A 26,109-nucleotide genomic window follows, 5' to 3' on the forward strand; every position below is an offset into this window, starting at 1 on the left:
GGGATTCAGGAGTTACTGGCAGATAGACAATGTATCTTTCATAGTACTGCACATAATGAGGTATATGATTGTTTGTTTACTTACAGGAATAATACTATTTCTGTATATTTGTATTTATTTAATGTAAAAGATAGAAAGAAAATAAAAGTATAAAGTAATGAGAACAGACATGCATTTTCCCATATAATCTATTATTCAGGGTTTATTAATTTAATTTAATTTATAAAATATAAGGTAAGTTTTGAGACCCCCTAGGGTTGGACAACTAGATAAAGTGAATTGAATATATAAACAGAATGAAAACTTTATACAGAATTTTACTCTATCCCACATGTCTAAAGTTGCAAGTATAATTGTCTTAGCCCTTTGTACAAGCCAGGGCTGAAGGTCTATGTTGGGAGAACTGAACTAATTTTAACTAAATATTTTTTTTATTCCCCCCATCTTCATTCTAGTGGAGTGAGACAAAGTAAATTTCTCACTTTATGTCCCAAGTAATTCAAAAGTTGATAATTACATGTCATCAGTTACTTTTTTTGCTTCCAAATGTCAGGTGATGATGTCAGACTTGCATTATTGTTAAACAAGAAAGGAATGACTCCATATCATTCTTTTGCTGGTCACCATTGGCAGTATAACTGAACTTTCAAACTTTTTATGAAGATACATTTGGACTTCTGAAATTGATTTTACCTACTGTTGCAGCTTCTGCCTAGTCCCATGATGGTGAACCTATGGCATGCGTGCCAGAGTTGCCACGCAAAGCCCTCTCTGTGGGCAAGTGCATCATCGCCAACTGCTTTCCCAGATTCCGTTGCATGCATGCGCACCAGCCAGCTGCTATGGCACACATGTGCACAGACCAGCTGCTCTCTTCTGGGTTCCATTGCATGCATGCGCACTGGCAAGCTGCTCTTTTCTGGGTTCTGGTGCTCCTGCGTGTACAAATGCGCTTGTGTGCTCTCTCTCTCTCTCCCCCCCTCTCTCCCCCTTTCTCTCCCCCCCCTCTCACTCCAGTTTCGGCACTCAGTGCCGAAAAGGTTAACCATCACTGGCCTAGTCTAACACCATTGAAAATAACCTCCAGACATTAGAATTATTCTGTAGAGTAGAACTCAAAAGTACCAATTTAAAAGGAAATGTTCATTGTGCCTCACCCCTGATGAACTTACATAGAAACATTGTATGCCAGTGAAAATTATTTGTGAGACAGCTCTTCAAATATTGAAAAATCAAATATTTAATAATGCAATTTGGGCTTCAATTTAGTCATTAACAAAGCCCCTTAATTGCAATGTATACCTTATATGGATTTATACTTTTATATAAACATTGGTAATGACAACCATGATTGAATGTCACTCTATTTTCCGTACTAGAAAATAATTTTTTCATTTGCATGATTCACATACGGAAATTTGACTAAATCTAGCAAATTTATTATTCTTTAGGTACACCTCTCCTAGTACTTTGGCTTGCAACCTTCTTTTTGATGTGCTATTCATCTTCATAAATGAAATGACTGGTTGCAAATACTTTATAAGATGACAATTACATATCATCAATTACTTTCTTCACTTCCAAGGATTTAATCAGGATACCACGAATAATATTGTACATCTTAATTTGGTGAAAAATGCCTACAGTTGACATTGATCAAAGACAAATTAAAATTATTGCCTATTACTTTACAGTGCTGCCAAACTTCTGGACAAGAATATATTTACTGTCAACGCTGCAAATCCACTGCTTCCTTCTTCTGCAAGTCTTCAGCTGGCTCAGCTTCAGGCACAGCTTACGCTACACAGACTAAAATTGGCTCAGACAGCAGTCAACAACAACACAGCAGCTGCAACTGTCCTGAACCAGGTTCTTTCTAAAGTGGCCATGTCTCAGCCACTTTTCAACCAATTAAGACACCCGTCCATGTTTAATACCCTTCCAGGACATGCTGTAGGTCCTGGGGCCACCAATACTAGATTTCCACCTGGTGGAATACATTTTCCAACACAGAACCCATCTTTGGCAGCCCATGGTGGAACTCTAGGGTCAGTAAGTAACCTTCCAAATCAAAATGTCAGTACTGTAGTCCTAAACCCTTTTGGGGGTGTAATTTCTCAAACAACTGGACAACAAGCTGTATCTATGGGTCTAAATAAAACTAATGCCTCCTCTACCACAAGTGGATTTTATGATTACAATAAACAGCTTTTCCCCTCTGATGCTGGTCAATACTGTCAACAGAGCTTTGTAACCAGTGGTTCTCATCCAGTCCCAGTGTCATCTGGAAATGGAATGTCTGAAGGCCAACTGGGATTTCAGAAAGAGTTTTATGGAGCTGTCTCTAAAGGCCAGCATACAACCTGTACGCAGTCTTTGACATGTGCTGCTGACTCTCAAAATTCTCATCAGAATCAAAAAGAAAAGATAGGTTCTATAGTACATGAAAGAGATACAAGCAGTCAATGGGAAAATCCGTCTACTTTCTCTAGTCAAAATAAAACTGACATTATGCCCAATACCAGCATGTGGCCATCAACAAATGTCCCATATGAAGTAAGGAGTGATCTATATAACCCTGAAGAACCAACACCAGATACAAAATTTAGCACTGGTACTCCACATTTTTTCAGCAGAACTAAAAATGATAAACAAAATTACAGTAACTCACAAACAAGACAGAAACAGGAATCTGTTACATCTGGATTGCCAGTGAGGCCTCTTCAGTCCCATGAATTAAACGACTTTCATAGTATTGCACCTCTTAGCTTCCCCCACATTTGTACCTTATGCAATAAGAAAGTATTTGACCTTAAGGTAAGTTTGCTTCAGATTTGAACTTTCTTAGTAAATTGTCTCTTTCCAGATACTGTTTCATTGCTTAAGTACTATCATATCTGGATTGCTTTATCAACAGAATCACTGCATCATATTTTTTTCTGACAGGATATATGTATCTTTAATTTTAAAAATGATAAAAGAAATTTATATATAAAATCACATGGTTTGCTGCTCTTTATCTTGCCATGGTACTATTGTAATTATTATAGTTAATAATTTCTGATACTATTCTACATGCATATGCGTTTGATGTCTTACTAACATTTGTAAATGAAAAGATGAAATGTCATTAGAATTGCCTAGAGAATTTTAATTTGGGTAGAATAACTACCACCAGATTAAATTTGTTCTACATCATTGATATGTAACATTAATATTCCATCCATAACATTGCAAATGATGAAGATCTGACAATTTTACACTGGTAATTGTCACAACTCTGTGCAAATACTCAAATTTATATTCCTCCCAAAATCACAAATCCCATTGCATGAAATTGTTTTCTTACTCATAGCAACATCACCCAATTATACAGAGTAATGGAATTGAATAATTTATGGACCTACTTGACTAAATGAATGATTTAAGGTCTTCATTTTGGCCACCCTATTTTTCAAAATATAACATATTTTCTTTTATCATAAGTTGATGAATGGTACAGAAATTTTTCATAAAAGTGACAACTACTATGGATATAGCACACAAAATGTATATTTTCTGGTATTTCATTCTATCTTTCTTGTTCTTTTAATTGAGGACTGGGATCAGCACATTAAAGGAAATCTTCATATTCAGAATTGCTTGACTTTCTCAGAGAAGTGAGTGAAATATATATCGATGCTTCTAATTATTTCACAGTCATCTTTAGTCTCTCATATTTGTATGTAGTGTATGAATATATATCTTCACACATACACCTTTACTCATGCTCAGAAAACAATATAAGAAACATAATTATTTTCAAAAGAAAACAATATATAATTGTGATGGACAATCTATGACAAATATAATATTAAGATGTAGCTTTGAAAGTACAATTTCTACTCCCCTGAACTGGGCTCCATACCAATATATGATCTCCCCTAATCATTTTGTGTAGATGTTAAACAGGAAAGGTGAAAGGCTTGAACTTGGAGGCACTCCACTTTGCAAGACCCTAGGGCATGACTTGTCTTTCCCCACCCACCCTGCCTGGAATGGCTGCAGAGGAAGGAGAACCACAACACATTGCCTCCCATTCCCAAAACTTATGTTGGTCCAGAATACTATGGTCAATGATATTGAAAGCCAGGGAGGGCCAGAATGGTTATACCACCTGCATCCCAAGCCTTCCAAAAGTCATCAACAACCACAACCAATGCTATTTCAGTTCTGTGCCCTGGCCTGAACCCAGAATGAAAATATTTTAGCCAATCTGCCTCATCCAGGGCCCACTGTAGTTGCATACTAACCCTCTCAGTAACCTTCTCTACAAAAGGAAAGGGTTGAAGACGGAGTGAAAGTTGTTTAACACTGTTGAGTCCAAACATGGCCTCTTGAGAAGACGGCACAACATTGTCTCCTTCAAAGAGTCACTTTCGATGGTGATATGGGCAGCAAATTTAATAAATAAAGCAGATGGCACCACCCCTTCTTGAAAAGAGGCATGATAGTTGCTTGGAGTCAACAACATACTATCTCCTGGGTGGCCTTTATCAGTTAAAAGGGCATGGGCAACTAGCTTGAACACCTCCTAGATAACAAGACTCAGATGTAACTCTGTCACATCCAAAAGATTTGCCCAGCCAGAGCCCAACACCAAGGGAAGTTGAGCAACTTTATCTGACATGTTTAGAATATTCCTCACAGCAACTCTCCAAGGGTTTGCCCGACTCCTCCTTACCTAGGAGGGACCTGGCCACCAAAACAAGACTGCTGGTTGATAGTTGCAGGTGCGATGATAGCAGAAAACTAGTTAGACTAAAATAGGTTTATTGCCACAAATTAAGTTTACTGTAGGATATTTCCTGTGCTCAGTCAGTCCCATTCTTTGTCTTCCTCCAATAGTGCTTGAGGTGTCTCATGTCACTTCATTTCTTGGAACTTCTCCATAAAACATGATGTTCTATGAAATCCACGTAGAGAGAGATTCTGGTCTATGGCCCCCATCATCTGCTTATTCCAAGCTGTGATCAGGCCTCTACTGAGCTTTTGACCAGAGTTTCGGGAATAACCTCACATTCCCATTAAAACACACTGGGTTTATCAGGTGTCTGGGTAGGCAAGTTGAATAGACTCCACTTGCCTAAGATAGGAGGTGACTGTGGAGAATTTTGGGGCCAAGAGAGTGTAGCCCCTCAATGACAAGGGACTGATATTAATGTCCCACAAAATCAGATCATAACACTACTAACACAAGATCTAATGAGTGATCCCCACCCATGTGAATTGAACCATGGATAAGTTGGACCAGGTCCATGTCTGCTATGGTGACCATGAACACCTGCACAACCTCAGATCCCTGCCCCAGAGCAGCAGATTGAAATACCCCAATATGATCAGCCTAAGGAACGCCACTGGCAGCCCAGACACAGAGTCCAAGAGTCCAGATGGCCATGCTGCTACACTCACAGTGGAAGATAAATGAGTAGCAAACAATACTGCTTCCTATGGCACAACCTCACAAAAGGTCTTCTATCCAGTGATGTTGGGAGCAGGAAAGATTACAGATGTTTTACTACAGATATTTTTGTGAACAGTGTAACTAACTAAACATGGGTTCTTGAGGAGTGGGCACAACACTGGCTCCTTCAAAGAATCAATGATAATATGGGCAGCCTTATTTAATAAATAAATAAAGCAGATAGCACTATCCCTTCTTGAAAAGAGGCATTGATCATTGCTTGGACCCAACAACGTACTACCTCTTGGGTGGCCTTTATCAATTAAGAGGGCGCAGACAACTAGCTTTAATTCCTCCCAGATAACAAGACTCAGATGTAACTCTGTCACATCCAAAGGATTTGCCCAACCAGAGCCTAACTCCAAGGGAAGTTGAGCAACTTTATCTGACAAGTTTAGAATATTCCTCACACTCTAACTATGTTGTTCTTAACGAAAGCAGAAGGAATGTTCATTGAATTCAGATACAATTGTCTTGTATCTGAATTCAGTTTATGCTTTAGTTTTATCTATATTGTAATTATAGCTCTAACCATCTATTTTGTATTTTCCAGCTCTTTTCCATGGTTATTTATTGGTTGAAATTTTTTAAAAGATTCCAAGAATAGCCCGTAGTACTAACTTACTGATGTTTAGAGTAATTTCATAATTTCTGTTACTGGTGTGGTATTATTGTATTTCTTCAGTTCAACATATATGGTAACTAAGCTCATTAATATCCGACCCATCTATTCTATATCTGAATTTCTTTTGTTTCTTTTTTTAGCACTGACATTCATTGTATGTTGCATTCAGCAGCAGAAGGAGTATTACATTCTTCCTCCCCAAATAATAAAAGTGTGTTCAATCTGTCTGGTACTGAAGGTAAATTATTCAAGTAATACATGCATGCCTGCGAGTGCAAACTCTCTCTCTCTCACACACACACATTTATACACACACATATATACATACACACACAATGCATATATATCTATATGTGTGTGTGCTGGTCTTGTTGTATTCGGGTCTTTTCCTGTGTAAGATTGAGATTGTCTTGGCAACGTTTCAGCGAGGTCTCACTCGCCATCTTCAGGCTGGGTCCTGGGCTTAAAGTGTGGTCGGAGCTGCCGTTTTTCTATAAATCTTGGGGGGGGGGTGGAGTGCTGGCTTTGTTTCAGTAAGTGGAACGATTGGTCGCGTGGCTGTATCATGATTTGCAGATTGGCGCTGATTGGTGCTGGCTGTGTGTCCGTTGTTTTGTGTTGTAATGTCCTGGGTGGTGGGTGGGGCTCGTTTGTTGACTAGGGCTGGTTTCCAGATGTCTGGTAGGCGGGAGGTATCGTCATGTTTATTCATGTTGTGGGGGTGTTACTCTATTTCGATAGCTTCCATAATTATTATAACATGATTCATTCACAACATGAATAAACGTGACGATACCTCCCGCCTACCAGATATCTGGAAACCAGCCCTAGTCAACAAACGAGCCCCACCTACCACCCAGACCATTACAACACAAAACAACAACGGATACACAGCCAGCACCAATCAGCGCCAATCTGCCAATCATGATACAGCCACGCGACCAATCATTCCACTTACTGAAACAAAGCCAGCACTCCACACCCACCCACCAAGATTTATAGAAAGACGGCAGCTCCGACCACGCTTTAAGCCCAGGACACAGCCTGAAGATGGCGAGTGAGATCTCGCCGAAATGTTGCCAAGACAATCTCAATCTTACATGGGGAAAGACCCGAATACAACAAGACCAGCATACCTACACCTGTGAAAATCTACGAAAACATATATATGTATGTGTATATAAACACACATACACACACACATATACATACACATATATATACACACACACACATGAATATTTATGAATACAAGTATATTGGTAAAATGAAAAAAAAAGATGTAATCAATGTTGTGATCAAATTATCTTTCTTGGTTATTTTGATATATCTTGAAATAATAAGTTAGTTTAGCCTTTCTGTAAATTCATCAGACTTGCTTCATTCATTCATCCATTCAATTTCTACAGCTGCTCAAGTCAACCATGTAACTATGGGTGGCTTATAATTCTAAAATTACAAAACAATTAAAGTAATTTAAAAAACATTAAAACAATAAAAACATCCACAAAATAAATAGTTAATATAAACAGCAGCCATCACTAGAGCAGTTACCATCAAGAGTAACTGAAATAATTTTACAGTCAAAATCTATGATAAAGGAAACGGTTTCTCCTTTTTTTTGCCTATATACAGTGGTAGATTTTCATGGAATATGTGTCATTTCTTTAGATTACCCTTTAAATGCTGAGTCATACAATTCTGCATCTTCATTTGGTCAGTCAAGTTCCACGTTCTCTTACATACCACCTGGTGGAAATGTGAGTATTTTTATTATAGTTGGTTGCACAGTCAGCCACATGTTTAGCCTGGATTTGGAATTTTTGTTCATCTATGGAATATTTCCAAGGACCTAGGACAGGCAGTTGTTGTTGTTGTTGTTTGATGGTGTTAAAGATACTGTCACAGAATGCAAGCTGTTCGAAGTAAAGCTGCCCTTTGCAATTGACGGATGGTGGTTTTATCAATGCCAAAGGCACTCAAGTGGTACTCCAGATGTTTTGGGATTGCTTTCTTTTGTCACAGTTTTTCTACTTTTATTTACAAGCCTTTGCATTTTGTGGTTTTCTCCGGTTTTTTCTTTTCTCTTCTGCTATTTCCAGGTATTGCAGTGTCTAGTATCAAGACTCTTGGACTTTCTTATTGATAATTGTTAAATCTAGAGTGTGGCAGGTGCTTGTTTGTTTGTATTTTAAAGTCCCAGAGCCCTTTAGCTTTTTATTTTCCATTCCTTTTTTGATTCCAGTTCTTGCTTGCAGGCAAATTGTATTTCCTGCAGATTTTCCAATGAACCATTGTTGCTACTTTGTCATGCCATTGTTTGTAGTCATTCTGTCCGTTCTTCTTGCAGCAGCTAACTAGGTGGTCCACTGTTGCTTCAGCTTCTTTGCAAAGATCACATTTATTGCAAGTTGCTGTCTTTTCAATTCTGGCTTTGAATGTATTTGTTCTTAAGGTTTGGTCTTAGCCCCTCTTGTCTCTTTCTTTCATGCTCTTTCTGGCCATTGCCAGCTCTTGTTGTTATCTGCTTTGCCTGCTAGTTGTTTTTTTTTAAAGTACTGGTCATGTAACACTTTGTCTTGCCTTCCCTCTTTTCTATTCTTCATTTGGTCTTTCTTGTAAACCAATTTTGTCTCTCCAGTATTCAGTAAGCCTTAATGGTATACTAGCTTTTATATATTTTTACTGTCCTTCAGTGAAGATGCACTGATGGACATTCCAGTAGCATTTTTTCTTCATCATTATAGCCCACCACACAGTCATCCAGATGTTTAGAATGGATTTGGCATTTTTATCCACTTACCAAGTTCTTCCTGAAGACTGGAATTCCACTGGAGTCACTTCCATATTGAAATTGCTCCTGGAGACTGGGTTGCATGACAGAGATAAGCCAGATCCATTACCAAAGTAACAAGGAGAAAAATATGACTTAAACCCAAAATAAAAAATAGCATGTACAAAAATTTAGGGAGATATCTTTCTAACCCACATAAGTACAAGACGAGATGGGGAAATAAAGCACAGTCCATCTTGCAGGTGTCTGTTACTATAGCCATATTGAGTCATTCAAAGTGTTCTACACTGGACCAAAATTATCAAGATGACACAGAGAAACTGCAATACGAATCTCATCTCTTTAAACACTACTAGCTGCATCCCATGTCTATTTAACAGGAAAAAAAATCTTTATAGGGAGCTGTGCTAAAATGAACAAAGCTAACAAGAAATGAGAGAGAATGATAGTACTTGTGCAATGTACATTTTTTTTGCATAATGGTCCTGATATTAAGTAGGTACCCATTATTTGACAGAATACAAAGGAAAACCAACAATCCAAAGTAACTTCCATCTTCCTTTTTTTTTAAGAATACAGATTCTTTAAAAAGTGTTTACGAGGAAACTCCGTTGGTTCTCATCAGGTGCATTGCCTCCTTTTAGAGGAATCAAGGTCCAGAGTGTTAACTGGCAGAATCTTAAGTCAGCATTCAAAGCCTGTTCATGTTCTTTAGTTGCAAAGATGTGATCAAGTCATTCTCCTTAGTCTCAAATTTCAGTTGCTACTCAAGCTAAGGGTAATGCACTAATGAAGTGTGAAGCTGTGCTGCCTTTTCAGCACAGATATCAAACGTCGCTCCTCCAGTAAATTTATAATATTCAAAGTTATCCATGGAGAGTATGAGCAAATGGCAAGACATGAGTCACAACAACATGATGCAAACCATGTGACTTATCTACTTGTCTCTGATGTTTCATTATTATTTTTTTATCATTGTGATGTGTACTAAGACATTGATGGTACAGTTATCTATTAGAGTATTAGAGAAATGGGGTGTGTTTTTAGACCTGGATGATATATGCATAGTGATTAGTAGAATGGTGGATTTATAGATTTCTTCAAAATATTGTTGCAGTCTGTATCTTAAATAAAAGTGTTATTTATATATCTTTCAATATACAATTACATGATAGTATTAATTTTTAACCAGCCTCTTTGGCTACAATAAAAGGGAGATTATAATGGACTTGTGAACAAGTATTTGAGATTCTAAAAATATCAGCTCTGTAAAAAATAACTACAAACTAAGCGCAGGATAAGAAGTGTGATTTCAAATTTGTATGATTCAAATTTCTATGTTTAGCTGGTGGTTGTTTTACAACAGTTTCTTTTTCTAAATTTATTTTTAATAATTTCAGGTGCTACAGAGGAAATGTGTCCCAGGTCGTGTAGTACACATCTGTAATCTTCCTGAAGGAAGCTGTACAGAGAATGATGTAATCAACCTTGGACTTCCCTTCGGAAAAGTCACCAATTATATTCTCATGAAATCTACCAATCAGGTATTGGGGTTTTTTTACTTATAAAATGTAAATATGTCAACATTTTGTTTAAGTTTTACACATTGTATAAAAAATGGTTAGGAACTCTGATGATTGAACTTGTTGGGGTTGATAGGATTTGAAGTTGTAGAGGAAACAAGGTATCTTTTTCTGTTTGGGACAGTAATTATTCTTTTGTGTGTTGTGTTCCGTATATCTGAGATCTAACAAGGTTCCTTTGCTAGGACTATTGCAAGTCTCTGTGTGTAATAGAGAGAAACAGAAAGAAGCAAAGTAGATAGTAAAGCCTCAGCCTTTTCCCCTCCTTCCTCTTTCTTTTCATTCAACTGTTTTCTTGGTTATCTGTCAACCTCCCAGCTTAAACTGATGATCTATCATGATAGCTTCTTTTCCTCTACAATTGAAGATACTAGCCTCTATTTAATTTTCTGCAACTAAAATTATGCCAGATTATTTCATTAGGGGGAAGTGTGTGTGTGTGTGTGTGTGTGTGTACACTGTATATATTGTATGTATGTGTGTGTGTGTGTTTGTGTCTGTTGGAACAATTTATACTTAGAAAAATTGCATTTTACATTTTCTTCTGTGCACTAAATAACTAAACTCTAAACAATTTTTAATTATCACAGGCTTTTTTAGAGATGGCCTATACTGAAGCAGCTCAGGCTATGGTAGAATATTATAAAGAGAAACCTGCAATGATAAATGATGACAAGTTACTCATAAGAATGTCTAAAAGATACAAAGAACTTCAACTAAAGGTAATATCATTGTTTGACATGTCATTCTGTTAATCTGGCTGCTCAGAAATGGTCTTCAGCTACACATTTTGGTTTACAGATAAAATTTAAGCATTTATCTTCTTTTTCTGCAGCTATCTAGTGATTGATATTTATATGCTGAACCTGTCCCCGAAGTGCCCTCATGGTGGCGTGATCAAAATGTGGTTGCTTGGCGGTCTTCCCTTATGCCCACAGGACACTTCAACTCCTTACACACAATTATCCCTAATCAATGTGCATTTGACTCCCTGTACCCTATGGGCCGAGCCACCCTAGCTGTCCTTCACCTTCTTCTTGTTCCCACTGCTGACAAAATATGCCCAGCCTGGTCCTTTGCAAGGTGGGTTGTTAGCCGCCTGAGGCTTTCCAGATCACGTGGCAGTTTCCTTCCCAGACCTGAAGAAGATGACCCCATGGGGCCAGCAGCTGCCTTATGAAGGGTCAGACCAGGCATGCCTCATCAGCAATGGAAGCAAAAAGACAGTGAAGGTGAGCTGGGACAGTGGAGTGCAGGGTGGTGAGGGTGATTACGGATGTTAACTAAGGTGGAGTGGCTGCAGCTTTGCTTTGCACCATGCTGCTGGGCCACACTAGAGTTGGGCTTTGTGCCTTAGCTCAGGAACCTTTTGTAGCCCCGGAGTCATATACACACCAAGAAGCCCCTTCGCACCACACTGCTGGGCCAGGCTGAGGTTGGGCTTCATACTGTGAAGGGCTTTGCCCTGCACCTCATGCAACATTGCACTTCACAACACCTCTCTTAGCAGTGGAAAGTCTACATTCAGCTGTGGTTGTAAATTGAGGCCTATCTGTACGCATAAAGAAGGAATGAACTGAAAAATATAACTGATTTGATTTTTTTCAATGAAAACTGGAAAAGAATTCCAGAAGGATGCAATGGTGGAGGAGAGGCCATCTGGCTAGCCAGTTTTATTTTTAAGTGTTAAAGTATACATTTATTTACAGTTGCTATATGTTTATTTTGCTTAGAAACCAGGAAAGAATGTGGCAGCAATAATCCAAAATATCCATTCTCAAAGAGAAAGAGATATGTTGAGAGAAGCAGACAGGTATTTTTTCATATTGATATTCTTCTATTTTTGTATGTAAAAATAATGTGCTTTCAGTAGAGGAGAAATATTACTGGTCCTTCCAAATAATTTGGGAACAAGCTAGAAAGTTTAGAAAAAAAATATTCATAGCAGTTCCTTAACAGTTTGACGTTTTCTCCTATTTGAATAATATGTTATACTGTTTACTTCATTGTTTTTTTTAAAAAAAAATCACCTTTATTCTGCATGGATTGCTTATATCTATCTAATAAAAGCAGTCCATGTAGAAGAAAGCAAGAACTCTCTAACTTTTCTTGCAAAGAGCCACTTGGTCGCTCCATGTCTTTCCTCCTTCTGGAAAGTGCCGAACAGCTGAGCTTTTCTTGCAAATGCTCCAGTAGTGAAGATCTTGGTCAGCCTTTTGCAAAGGGGGAAGATGTCAGCAGCCAAGCCACAGATAGTGATGGCCAGAAATGGAGAGATGCAGCATAGTTAGGCAGAGATGGGAAAATAGCTTTCCTTCAGGACCAGAAGTCTTGGGATCATCCCATCCTTGCCTTAGGAACCAAGATAGATGAAGATAAGAGATCCTTTTCCTGAATAAATATCTAATATCACCACCAGAGCTGTTTAATTATATAAATTTAATTTATACTATTACTGTTAGTATTAGTATTGAGTTTTTCCCGAACATAGTAATATATTAACATTTTACACTTGTTTCTGCTCCTCTGATTAAATATAGAGTATATGATACAAACCACATGGCAAATCGTTATTCTAAGACAAGCATGATATTCAGTATTAATGACAATTTAAAATACATAGGCTACTTCTAAAAAGAGATAAACTTAAAATAGCTATGGACCTTAAGTAGCAGCTGATTTATTTATGCTTATACTGTATGCAACATGCCACTCTTTCCCTGTGCTGTAGATATGGCCAGGAAAGGCCTCGGTCCCGCAGCCCCATAAACTGTTCACTTTCTCCAAGATCACGGACTCCAAGCTTCACTTCCTGTAGTTCCCCCCGTAGCCCATTAAGCACAAACCGAACAGAGTGGGGAAATGGAAGAGAGCCAAGGGATCAGTTTCCTTATTCTCAGAGAGAGGAAGATAAAGAATTGCTGCTGTGGAGAGAGAATGTGGAAGAGAAAAGAGATTGGAGTGACATGTGGACTCATGAAAGAAAACATCATTTACGGCACCTGGACTTGAAAGAGCATGTTGAAGCAACCCGAGGACCCAAAGAAAAATATTTAAGAGGAGGCTCACCCAGTGCAAAAGGGCCTTACCTTTTGCCTTCATATAAGATGAGAGAAGAAGATTGTTACAGAAAATCCTCTAAGCAAAAGTCCTATAAATATCAAAATCAAACACTGGATGTTGCTTTGAAGGGCAAAAGAAAGGAAGAGATAAGATTGAGAGAACATAAACATTCTCATTGTGAAGTCACAGCTAAGGAGGAAACAGCAGAACAAAAGTCCATCATGATGCCTGACGGTATCAGGCAAAAGCAAAGCGATAAAGAGAAATTAAAAGACAATGCTAAAAAGGCAGAGGACATGACACCTGGTATAGTCGAAAGAAATAATGCAAAGAAAGGAAAAGAAAATGGGAATGAAAATGAGGTAATGGGTACTATGAACTATCATGAATGTAAAAATGATTATTTTAATTTTTATTAACATTAATTATGAAATAACTTCAATTGTTTTATAGACCAAACAACCACAAAAATCTTGCTAACGACATTTATTTTGTTTAATTAGACTACATGTTTATTTTTGCAAGCTCAGCAAGTACTCAAGCTAACTAAATAGCAGCAATTTTTTTTAAAAAATGTGGTATTTTATATCTATATACTACTAAACTCTTCTGTCTGTAACCTTTAACTAGGTGAAATGGTGCATGATAGGACATATTTTTTGAATCAAGGTAACTCAAATGGTCTGACCTACAGAACACGTCAAAAATCCAAGACTGACTTCTATGGAATTGAAATTTGGTTAAATAAAATGGTTCTCAGTTCAGTTACTGCTTAGCACAAATTGCATAAGCATAAGAGTACAGGTAGTCCTCGACTTACAACCACAATTGAGCCCAAAATTTCTGTTGCTAAGTGAAACATTTGTTTAAGATTGCCCCATTTTATGACCTTTCTTGCCACAGTTATTAAGTGAATCACTGTAGCTGTTAAATTAGTCAAACTGTTGTTAAATAAATCTGGCTTTCCCATTGACTTAGCTTGGCAGAAGGTCATAAAAGGGAACCACATGTTCCCCGGACACTGCAACTGTCATATATATGAACCAGTTGCAAAGCATCCGAATTTTGATAACATGACTCTGAGGATGCTAAAATAGTTGTAAGTGTGAAAACTGGTCATATCCCTTTTTTCAGTGCCATTGTAACTTTGAATAGTCACTAAACAAACTGTTGTAAGTCTAGGACTACTTGTACTAAATTAGAATTTTTACGAATGCACAGGAATGCAGGCAAACAAGAAATTCTTTAGAAGTATTATCTTTTTTTCTTAAATAATCTGTTATTTAAGATTTAAGGCCAAATTCTCCCTCAAGCCCTTCTCTTATCACTTAACAAAAAAGAACTTGAGGGAAAAATTCCTTCTCTCAATTTTAAAATATGTTTGTAAATAGACATAAAATACTCCCCATATAGCTTGAGACATTTCTCCAGGATGGAAGGTGCTATCTGAGTAAATACCCTTTTTTGAACTTATACACTGAATACATTTTCTTCCAGATTTGGTCTACTTTTTACATTAATATCATTTAAATACCTGTAAAGTTTATTTAACACTGTTTACATTTTAAGATATGTTTTGATGCACAATATACTCAATATTATTACTTTTGCATTCTATTTATTATATGGTTTGAAATTTAAAAACAAAATGTAAGTACTATCACTACATAAATCCACACGTATTTATTGATAATAAATAAGTAAATATAAATAAATATTATTTCTCATGGCATTTGAGTCAGATGGTTGCCTGTGTGTGCCTTCTTGAGGTTCTGAATGAAGGACAGGATATAAATCTAATGAAGTAATAAAGAAGCGATCATGATTTATTCTTAAAAACAATTTGTAATAAGCAGTTTACATGTTTATTTATTGTAATCTTCCCAATAAAATCTGCCTTTTCTCAATAGAATTGGGAGAGTGGAAGTGACATGGAAGAGGAAACTTGGTATCCAACCAATATGGAAGAGCTTGTAACTGTTGATGAGGTAGGAGAGGATGATCTTATTATGGAACCCGATATAACTGAACTTGAAGAAATAGTAACTGTAGATCAGGAAGAAGAAGAATGTTCCATAAGGACTGCCTTAGCTGCTGGATTGGAGGTAAAGAATGAACACAGTTTATTAAGTACAAAGGATGACAAATCTAATATATCGGAAGCCACCATAGGATCAGAGAAAGAAAATGCAGATGTAAGTGGCTCTGAAGGTGATAATACAGTGACTAAAGCAACCCATCTAAACTTTGATACTGAAGATAAGACAGATGAATTGCATGAAAGTAGATCTGAAAAGGATTCAGATGACAGAAGAATAGATGAAAATTCTAATATTCAGTTAAAGTTGGAGAAGCATTACATATCTTCAGATCCTCCAAAGGAAGAACCCTTCCAGCAGAGAGATACACTTGTAGATGATTATAAAGAGATAGAAACTCTGGAAAACAGGAATAATGGAGATAAGGATATCCTGGCAAAAAAATCTCAAGAAGAAACAAACTGTGGAAGTGAAGAAAAGCCAAAGACTCAAAGTATGATGTACCTTTTTCCTTATTTTTATATAAGCAATATATTTAAGTTTGCTATATTTTAGTACAAATGTGTGGTACTCAAGGATTTTAACCTTCTGGGCAATGAGCTAGGTTGATGAACTGATTGTCAACGTTAAATCATATCAAATATTATCAAGGATATTATGTAAATGTTTAGCAAATATTCTTGAAGAGCTTTCTTGTTATGACCTCTTCTAACTTCTTACAATTTGAAACATTGTCATCTTAAATTACTTAGAATTGTCAGTGTGAACAATTATTCTTCATTTATGACTTGTTGATTTAAAAAAAAAGTTCTTATGGATCAGAAAACACACAGCTAGGAAATGAACATGTTCCTAGTATCAGTTCCATCTCCCTGCTGTGCTAAATAGCCAGTTTCTGGTGCAGCCCATCAAGAAGGGCGAGGCTTTCTTCTCGCAAATACAATACAATAATACAATACAATAGTAGAGTTGGAAGGGACCTTGGAGGTCTTCTAGTCCAACCCCCTGCCGAGGCAGGAAACCCTATACCGTTTCAGACAAATAGCTATCCAACATCTTCTTAAAGACTTCCAGTGTTGGGGCATTCACAACTTCTGGAGGCAAGCTGTTCCACTGATTAATTGTTCTAACTGACAGGAAGTTTCTCCTCAGTTCTAAGTTGCTTCTCTCCTTGATTAGTTTCCACCCATTGCTTCTTGTTCTACCCTCAGGTGCTTTGGAGAATAGTTTGACTCCCTCTTCTTTGTGGCAACCTCTGAGATATTGGAACAATGCTATCATGTCTCCCCTAGTCCTTCTTTCTCTTAAGCTAAACATACCCAGTTCCTGCAACTGTTCTTCATATGTTTTAGTCTCCAGTCCCCTAATCATCTTTGTTGCTCTTCTCTGCACTCTTTCTAGAGTCTCCACATCTTTTTTACATCGTGGTGACCAGAACTGAATGCAGTATTCCAAGTGTAGCCTTACCAAGGCATTATAAAGTGGTATTAACACTTCACGTGATCTTGATTCTATCCCTCTGTTGATGCAGCCTAGAACTGTGTTGGCTTTTTTGGCAGCTGCTGCACACTGCTGGCTCATATTTAAATGGTTGTCCACTAGGACTCCAAGATCCCTTTCACAGTTACTACTACTGAGCAAGGTATCACCTATACTGTACCTGTGCATTCCGTTTTTGTTGCCTAAATGTAGAACCTTACTCTTTTCACCATTGAATTTCATTTTATTAGATAGTGCCCAATGTTCAAGTTTGTCAAGATCCTTCTGTATTTTAAGCCTGTCTTCTGGAGTGTTGGCTATTCCTGCCAGCTTGGTATCATCTGCAAATTTGATGAGTTCCCCATTTATTCCCTCATCCAAATCATTGATGAAGATGTTGAAGAGTACTGGGCCTAAAACAGAGCCTTGGGGTACTCCACTGCATACTTCCCTCCATGTAGATGCAGTTCCATTGAGAACTACACGTTGAGTGCGGTTGGTCAGCCAGTTACGAATCCATCTGGTGGTGATGCTGTCTAACCCACATTCTTCTACTTTATCTAGTAGTAGGTTATGGTCTACCTTATCAAAAGCCTTACTGAAGTCCAAGTAAACTATATCAACGGCATTCCTCTGGTCCACTAATTTTGTCACATTATCAAAGAATGCAATAAGATTAGTCTGGCATGATCTGTTTTTGACAAATCCATGTTGGCTTTTGGCTATTACTTTGTTTGCTTCTAGGTGTTCGCAAATTCGTTGCTTGATTATTTTTTCCAGAATCTTTCCTGGTATTGAGGTTAGGCTGATAGGTCTGTAGTTTCCTGGATCTAATTTTTTCCCTTTTTTGAAGATGGGAACCACATCAGCTCTTTTCCAGTCCTCTGGTAGTTCCCCGGTGTTCCAGGATCTCTGAAAGATATAATTCAGTGGTTCTGAGATCTCGTCTGCTAGTTCCTTCAGAACTCTGGGGTGTAATCCATCCGGTCCTGGTGATTTGAACTCGTCTAGGGTAGACAGGTGCTCACTTACCATTTTCTTCCCTATTTCAATTTGTGTTCCTAATTTTGTGGTGCTGCTTTTGATAGGTTGGACTGTTTTATCCCTTTGTGTAAAGACAGATGCAAAACATGAGTTAAATAGTTCTGCTTTCTCCCTGTTGCTTGTCACCTTCTTGCCACTTTCTCCTAGCAATGGACCAATTGTTTCCTTAACTTTTTTCTTGTTTTTAACATGTTGGAAGAAGCTTTTTTTGTTAATTTTTACTTTTGTGGCAAGCCTTTCTTCATTGTGAGCCTTAGCTTTCCTCACTTCATCTTTACAGGCTCGGGCTATTTGCTGATATTCTGCCTTAGTTATGTCCCCCTCCTTCCACTTTTTATACTTACTTTTTTTGTCTTTCAGTTTGTCAGATAGTTCTTTATGCAGCCATGCTGGTTTCTTTTGGGAGCTGTTATTTTTCTTCTTCATTGGTATTGCGTTAGACTGGGCTTTTGTAATCTCATTTTTCAAAATTTCCCAAGCTTCTTGGGTTGTTTTCCCCTCGAGGATTCTCATCCATGGAATTTTTCCCAAGCTGTCTCTAAGTTTATTGAAATTAGCTTTCTTAAAGTCCAAGACTCTAGTTTGACTTTGTTCTACTACTTGTGTTTGGATAATGTTGAATTCCAATATTGCATGGTCACTTGCCCCCAGGGTTCCTATGGCTTCAACACCTTCTATCATTTCCTCTCTGTTAGTGAGAATTAAGTCCAGTATGGCTGATCCCCTTGTTTCCTTCTCTACTTTTTAGAAAACAAAGTTGTCTGCTAGGTTTGTTAGGAACCTGTTGGATCTTCCACTTGGTGCAGAGTTTGTTTCCCAGTTGATGTCAGGGTAGTTAAAATCTCCCATTACTATTGTGGTGTGCTTCCTACATACCTTAGTTAGCTGACTAGCAAAAAGTTCATCTTCTTCCTCTGCTTGGTTGGGTGGCCTGTAGTATAGACCTATGGCAATGTCATTTCCCCCACAACCTTTAATATTGACCCAAATGCATTCAAGATAGTTCTCATTATTGTTGTGCTCTATTTCTGTAGAGACGTAGTTATTTCTTATATATAATGCAACTCCACCTCCTCTTTTATTTGGTCTATTTCTTTTAAATAATTTAAATCCTTCTAGCTGTATGTTCCATTTGTCAGTTTCATCCCACCAAGTTTCTGTAATGGCAATAATATCATATCTGCCCTCTTTTACTTGAATTTCTAATTCTCCCTGTTTATTCCTCATACTCTGTGCATTGGTATATAGACATTTGAGTCTATTTTGATTGACCTTGTGTTTACTGTCTACATAACCTGTGTTATGGCTGACTGCCCCTATTTTCTTGCCACTTGTGTGATTCATGCACATGGTATGGCAATCACTATTACATACTTGGTTTTGCTTGACAGCAGGAGTGATAATCTTACCCACACACACATCTATGTTACATGCATTTATAACCCTATGAATTTTAGTTTGCTGGGGACAGAGATGTTCTGTATCTATTAATTCTCTGTCCCCGCTCTTCAGTTTAAATGTTTATCAAGAAAATCTGTGAATTTAATGCCAAGTAACTCAGTCCCCTTCTAGGATGGGTGCAACCCATCTCTTTTGTACAGTTTTTCATTGGACCAACTACAGGCTTCATGACTAATAAAACCAAAGCCTTCCCTTTTACACCACTCCTTTAGCCAAACATTAAACTCTGCTACACGCTGGCCCTTCCCTTTTTGTTCCTTATATACAGGTAAAACCTCTGAAAAGATAAGCCTACAACCTATACTATTAAGTTCATACCCCAAGTTCTGGAAATCATTCTGCACAGAAAGTACATCTTTCTGGGATAGATCATTAGTGCCAAGATGTATAATAGCATCAACGTCACAGTCCTTACTTGCATTCTTGACTATCTTAAGAATACGCCTCTTGTCTCTGCTGGCAGTAGCACCTGGCAGACACCTGACCTCTTTTAAAACCTCCATATCCTCTCCTAAATTAACATCCCTTACGATTGAATCACCAACCAGAAGGTGACTTCTCTTTTTACATACCTTGATCTTCTTCTGCGACTGATGTGTGATACCTGGTTCCCCTTTTCGCCTTTCCGAAGAAAGTTCTTCGTTTTGGACCACGATCCCCTGCTTATTTGAGTCATCATTATCACAACTGCCTTGACCTATCTCTTTAGTGTCCCCATTAAGGTCAGCAAGGGCACTATATCTGTTTTGCTGGGTCACAGCAAAAGCTTTGTGTTTATGGTTCACAGCTCTCAACCTGCCAGATCCCACAGTTGTCCAGACAGCTCTTCTCCTGCAAGATCTTTGTGGTAGAGGGGGCTGATAGTGTGGCTTCGCCATAGAGTGGAATGGCTGACGTAGACACCTAGTTTCTGCTTGGAGAGCACAGATTACAGATTCTAGATAGGTAATCTGCCCATGTAGACTCGTAATTTGTTTACAAAGGGGACAGTATCCAAATTTGAAAAGAGTACTGCGAAAGACAGGTGCAAAACAGCTATTACACTGAACTAAGCCAGTCATTTTGAAATAAAATAAAATCACAATCTCAAGCACACTAATGCAGAATGTGTTATTGCTATTTTGGTTTATAGATATATGATTCTATAAAGGCTATAAAGGCCCGCACCTCAGTCTCTCTTTGTCTCTGTGACTCACCCCGCCTTCTCTCCAGCAGCTCCAATCCTAGCTTCAGGAAGGTTCAAATGATATCCAGGAAGGTTCAAATGATAATCTGACCTTCTCTGCCGTACATGTTCTTGGATCAGGTGCAGAAGGCAGTTCCTCTTCTTCATCATTGACTGGCTGCAGCTGCATGTTTTCTTCACCTGAAGCCTCAGGACTGTCCTGCTGCATCTGTGCTTGAGCCAAATCCCTCAGATGGCCGCTTGGAGCCATTAACTAACTTCCTTCCAGATGTGTCTGGAACTGGTTCATCTTCTGCCAAGCTAACATCTGGAGAGATAACTAAGGAAACAACAGGGAGAGTCATCACAGTGTCTTTGTTGGAACGATCCTAAAATGTTTCAGTTTTGGCCTCATATTTTAAGGATATTTTTCTTTTCAAGAAAGTAATTTGATAGAAGCCTCTTATAGGAACATTTTATTTAATAGGATAATATTACAGAATATTTTATTTACCATTGTGCTTTATGGGATTTGCAAGATTTCAATTTCCAAAATACTGTAATGTAACAATTTAATAACTTCGCCTAAATTCTTAAGAAAAAGTAGATGGAACAATGCATAGTAATTTTGGAGAACATCATATGAAAGAATCCCTGAGTAATCTAGAAAATGTTTTGTAGGTGGTATTGTAGGCTTAGGTGTTTGTGAAGAAACTACTTTCATTCAAAGTGTTCTTCTGTTTTTAAAGCAAATTGTAGGTACACAGAAATAAAAACTCCTGATTTCCCAGAAGTTGAATCAAAAAAGTCGTATTTTTCACCATCATGGGAACAAGATGATGTATTTACGGAGCTCAACATTCCACTAGGTTTGTCTGATTAGAAGTGATTCACATATGATGTTACTTTTTACAGTTTCTTTAACTTATAAAACAATGTATCTTGAGTTTATTCAGCAAGGTTTTCTATCTTGAGAACAATATTTAAAACTCCAGATTCAAGAAAATACTGTGGACAGTATCTCTTAGGCAGAATCTGAAAAATCACAGATGTCCAGCTGCTTCAATATGTAATGTCATGTATCTGATTCTGAACAGAGTTAAGTTTCATTAATCAAGATGAGCATGGACCATTTTTCTTTAATGAAACTGACAGAAATCAGTTGATTTTTGCTAATTAAATTCAGGGAAGCAGCCTGCTTCAAGTGAATGAATAAACAAAATATAAACAAATCTTTCTGCTTAGCTGTTAGAATGGATAATGATGATAATAGTATTGATATCATCTATGGAAATGATGATAATCAAGGAAAGAAAAGATGAGAAGTTCAACTTTCTGCATATTACATATTTAAAATAAAAATTTAATTGGAAACACCAATCCTGGTAAACAGGATTAAATGAGTATGGGTGAATGATACTGACTGGATTTTATTATTAGCTGCAGACAACATATCACGAGCCCAAGACTAGAGCAAACTTTTAAGGAACCTCAATACAAAAACCAAAAGGAGAGAAAAATATGGAAAGCACTGAACATTCACTTTAAAATGTTAAGTAACCATGGGTTTGATTGATTATTTAACTGCTGCATTTCCATCTGTTTCCCCAGGTCAGAGCTACTATAAAAGAGAAAGAATCCCAGAATGAAAGGAAATGGAATTTCTCACTCCTTTTTTCCCTTCCCTTCTTTAGAAACAGAGGATAAATTTAGTTTATTTTCAACTGTAAGCCTTCCTTCTAACATTTGGATTTAAAACCCTCTTTTCTCTAAAAGGAAGAAAAAACAATACAAGGAATGAAAAGGGCTAATTTGCTTTGTCCAGATCTTTATTTAAAGAAATGTGGGTCTGGCATGTGGAATCTTCTTGATCCAATTTTATAAATTGGTCAAATAAAAAATAACAATGAATATTTACATATCTTATAGTTTTTATTGATGTAAATGGCTCAAATGTTCTGTATTGAATTTAAAACATGTAATGATTTGCAAGACGAAAATAATTAGATATGTTTACTCATTGAAATAATTGGAAGTGGAAACATGAAAAATACTACTATTAGGTAAATAGTATTGGCTATACTATGCAGGTAGTCCTCAACCTATGACCACAATTGAGCCCAACATTTATGTTGCTCAATGAGACATTTGTTAAGTGAGTTTTGCTCAATTTTACAACCTTTCTTGGCACAGTTGTTAAGTGAGCCAATGCAGCTGTTAATTTAGTAACACGGTTAAGTGAATCTGGTTGCCTCATTGTCTCTGCTTATCAGAAGTTTGCAGCAGGGGATCACATGACCCTGGGACACAGCAATGGTCATAAATATGAACCAGTTGCCAAACATCTGAATTTTGATCACGTGACCAGACGAATACTGCAATATTGTAAGTGTGAAAAAGGGTCATAAATCCCTTTTTTTCAGCACTATTGTAACTTTGAATGATCACTAAATGAACTGTTGTAAGTTGAGGACTACGTGCAGTTCATTAGGTTCAAATTGACAACAAGCTGAATTCAACATTTTTTTCTCCTATGCATGTTTTTTAAAATTTATTCCTAATTGTTTTAATTCATTTTTTTATAGGTGTGGAATTTGTTGTTCCCAGAACTGGCTATTATTGCAAACTTTGTGGACTTTTTTACACAAATGAAGATGCAGCGAAAGTTCATCATTGTAGAAGTGCTGTTCACTATAAAAATCTGCAGGTAACAAATCATTATTTCATCCAGATTATGAAATTATCCAAACTATTCACAGCATATGCAAGATCTTTAGCCTGCATATGTATTCTACTGTGGTATATGCATCGTCGTTGTTCTTCATTGCAGTGTTGTGTTTCCCCTGTGAGCTCAATTTTATCATAGTAGTGGTGGACGAGGAAGAATATTGTAGAAAGTGCCCTCCACTATAGTAGAATAGAAAACTGCATGATATAGGATATAAATTATATTACTTCAGTAGCATACAATCTTTTTAAGTGTATATCGGTTAGGTAGTTCAATACCAAGGTCAATATCAAATCTTTTGGGGAAGAAAATGATAACTATGCTGTATCATTTACCAAATAATATAAAAGTAGAAGCCCCAAAGACATCCCACGAGAAGATAATATGATTGGTATCCAGCAGATTAATACCATGAAGCACCAAATTGGTTGCAGCTTCTGAACCATAAAAAATACTGTTCAGTCTCAAGGCATGATTGTGTGAATTGGTTGAGGCGGCAACATCAGCCTGAAGATCATTATTGTTTCATTCAGTGAAGTAAAACTTAGATTTTCATAGTGAAATACAACAGCTTTTTATGTAAAACCTTCTTGTAACAAGGAGCTTCATATGATGTTTAAAACCATCTGCAGTCAATCCAGTGGTTTGCACAGGTTCGGGCAATCCCCTAGCTAGGATTCTGCCCAGTTCTGCAAACCCCCAAATGCCACTTCTGGCTGGCCACACCCACTCCTCCCTGCCCCTCCCACCCACGAGTCTCCATGCAACCTGTTCATTATACCAGTTAAGTGCAGAGACTCGGGGACGGAGGAAATCGGGCCTCCAGAGGTTCCAGAAGTTGAGAAACGGGCCTGTTTCCGGCCTTTGGAGCCTGGGGGAAGCGGTTTTTGCCCTCCCAGAGGCTTGAGGAAAGCTCCCAGAGCCTGAGGAGGGAGAAAACAACCCCTACCCCTGCCGTGGTGCAGGAGGCTGACTAGGCCATGCTCATCCAGCAACGGGGCAGCGAACCTGTTGCTGCAATTTTTGAAGCCCACCCCTGAGTCTATCCCTGTCTATATATAATAGTTCTAGCAATAGAAGCAAGCAACTTTGCATTTTCTAAATTCAGCTTCAGAGATCCAAACATTTCTTTTACTTGAATTCATGGTTCATAACTGTAGCAGTAAACTTGGTAGATTGCCTTCACTTTCCCCCCCTTAAATGGAGATAAAAAACTAACTAACTTTAGGTTTTTATTATAATAAGCAGAGCTATGTCTTCAAGTTCCAGGGGTCTTCACAATACTATGCTGTTGTTATTCCCCGCACCCCCACCCTGTTATCTTGCAAACCAAAGTAACCACTTTGTCGTGCAAAGGAAGAATAGATGTCCTGCCTATATTTGAGATAGAAGGGAAGGTTTACTCCTTAATTTCACAACTTGAAACATAACCGTATCTTCACACTGATTCTTCATCCCATTTTCAAGTGTTCTCACCTCTAATAGCTACCAGTTTACATGACTGATATGAAGGACATCTACATCCATACAATGAATCAGGACAGACTATCACCAGTGCCTTCATTTATTACTAGAGAGTATCTGTTTCAGTTCAAGATGCTTCTTTTTGATCTTTCAACTCCAGCAAAAGAGTATTAAAATGCAACAGGGTTGTATGAGTCCACTTAATACTTTCAAGTGAGATAAGTTTTTCATTACTTTGGTAATTACCTTCTGGCAGCTCCTTCAAAGGAAGAAGTAGTTGCTAATGCCAGAGCTATATTAGACCTAGCCTGCTTGCACTTTTGTATCAACCACAAGAAAGCTCACTTAATTGTTCCCACTTCTTAAGATTTCTGGGACTTATGCAGGATTCTCCAGTACTTTTTAGTAGCAGGCAAGATTACCTCACACTCTATCTTGGCATTTTAGCCTACAGCAGCAGTATCTGCTTGCATCCTCCAGAGTCTGCTGGGTTATGTGGCTACTTTAAGCTTGCAAGTAGATCGCATTGAATTTTTCCCAAGAGAATTAGCACCTCTTCACCTCAACCCTCTATTTATAATGTTCCACAAACACAAGGCAGTATTCCATCCTGATATCCAGTTTCTTCCTCAGATTGCTCCTTTTTCTTCATTTTAATCGTGATATTATTTTATCAGGTTTTTTTTCAAGCTTCAATATGTAAATCATACACTGCTATTTACTCTAAGAGCTTTGAAGAATGTTGTCCTTGATATGCATGTCCTTGTTGTAAAACAAACAAAACAAATTCAGGAAGGCATGTAAAACAGTGATTTAGAAATACCAAGAATACTAGGAAACTGTATGGTATTGTAACCTGTTAGGACATCATTTCAGAGTTATTTCTTTTCCTACTAGTACACCTCCAACATGCTTTTCCTGACTCTCACCCTGCCTCCCTCACATTCCAGCACGTTCTTCCTTACCCATATTCTCATGTACTCTCCCCAATCTGTGCTCCATCCTCACAGACCCTCCCTGAGCCTTGTCAGACCTCTTGGGCATCCTCCCCAGCCTACACCCTTGGGCATTTTCCCTGACCTGTGTCATGCACTTCTCTGCACTCTCCTGAACCTTGTTATGCCTCTCTCTTACCCACTCTCTCTCTCCCTCCTTCATCTG

At 37.8% G+C, this 26,109-nt stretch overlaps 1 protein-coding gene across 4 annotated transcripts in view; it reads left to right on the plus strand.

Annotated features, from left to right (window-relative positions):
• RBM20 (RNA binding motif protein 20) overlaps nt 1–26,109 on the plus strand; it is a 94,653-nt gene that overhangs the window by 61,162 nt on the left and 7,382 nt on the right. For 2 of the 4 annotated variants that reach the window (XM_081954280.1, XM_081954281.1), the window contains exons 2-12: nt 1,695–2,817; nt 3,598–3,659; nt 6,269–6,366; nt 7,800–7,888; nt 10,323–10,466; nt 11,096–11,227; nt 12,239–12,318; nt 13,237–13,930; nt 15,479–16,100; nt 21,506–21,625; nt 23,342–23,463. In XM_081954280.1, coding sequence (XP_081810406.1) covers nt 1,695–2,817; nt 3,598–3,659; nt 6,269–6,366; nt 7,800–7,888; nt 10,323–10,466; nt 11,096–11,227; nt 12,239–12,318; nt 13,237–13,930; nt 15,479–16,100; nt 21,506–21,625; nt 23,342–23,463 — 3,286 coding nt within the window. Of the gene's footprint in view, nt 1–1,694; nt 2,818–3,597; nt 3,660–6,268; nt 6,367–7,799; nt 7,889–10,322; nt 10,467–11,095; nt 11,228–12,238; nt 12,319–13,236; nt 13,931–15,478; nt 16,101–21,505; nt 21,626–22,367; nt 23,254–23,341; nt 23,464–26,109 lie in introns of those variants that run through there. The other 2 variants (XR_014175496.1, XM_081954282.1) reach the window with 2 other exon arrangements.

Source organism: Natrix helvetica, assembly GCF_964273705.1.
Source record: "Natrix helvetica genome assembly, chromosome: 5".
Classification (NCBI taxonomy): Eukaryota; Metazoa; Chordata; class Lepidosauria; order Squamata; family Natricidae; genus Natrix; species Natrix helvetica.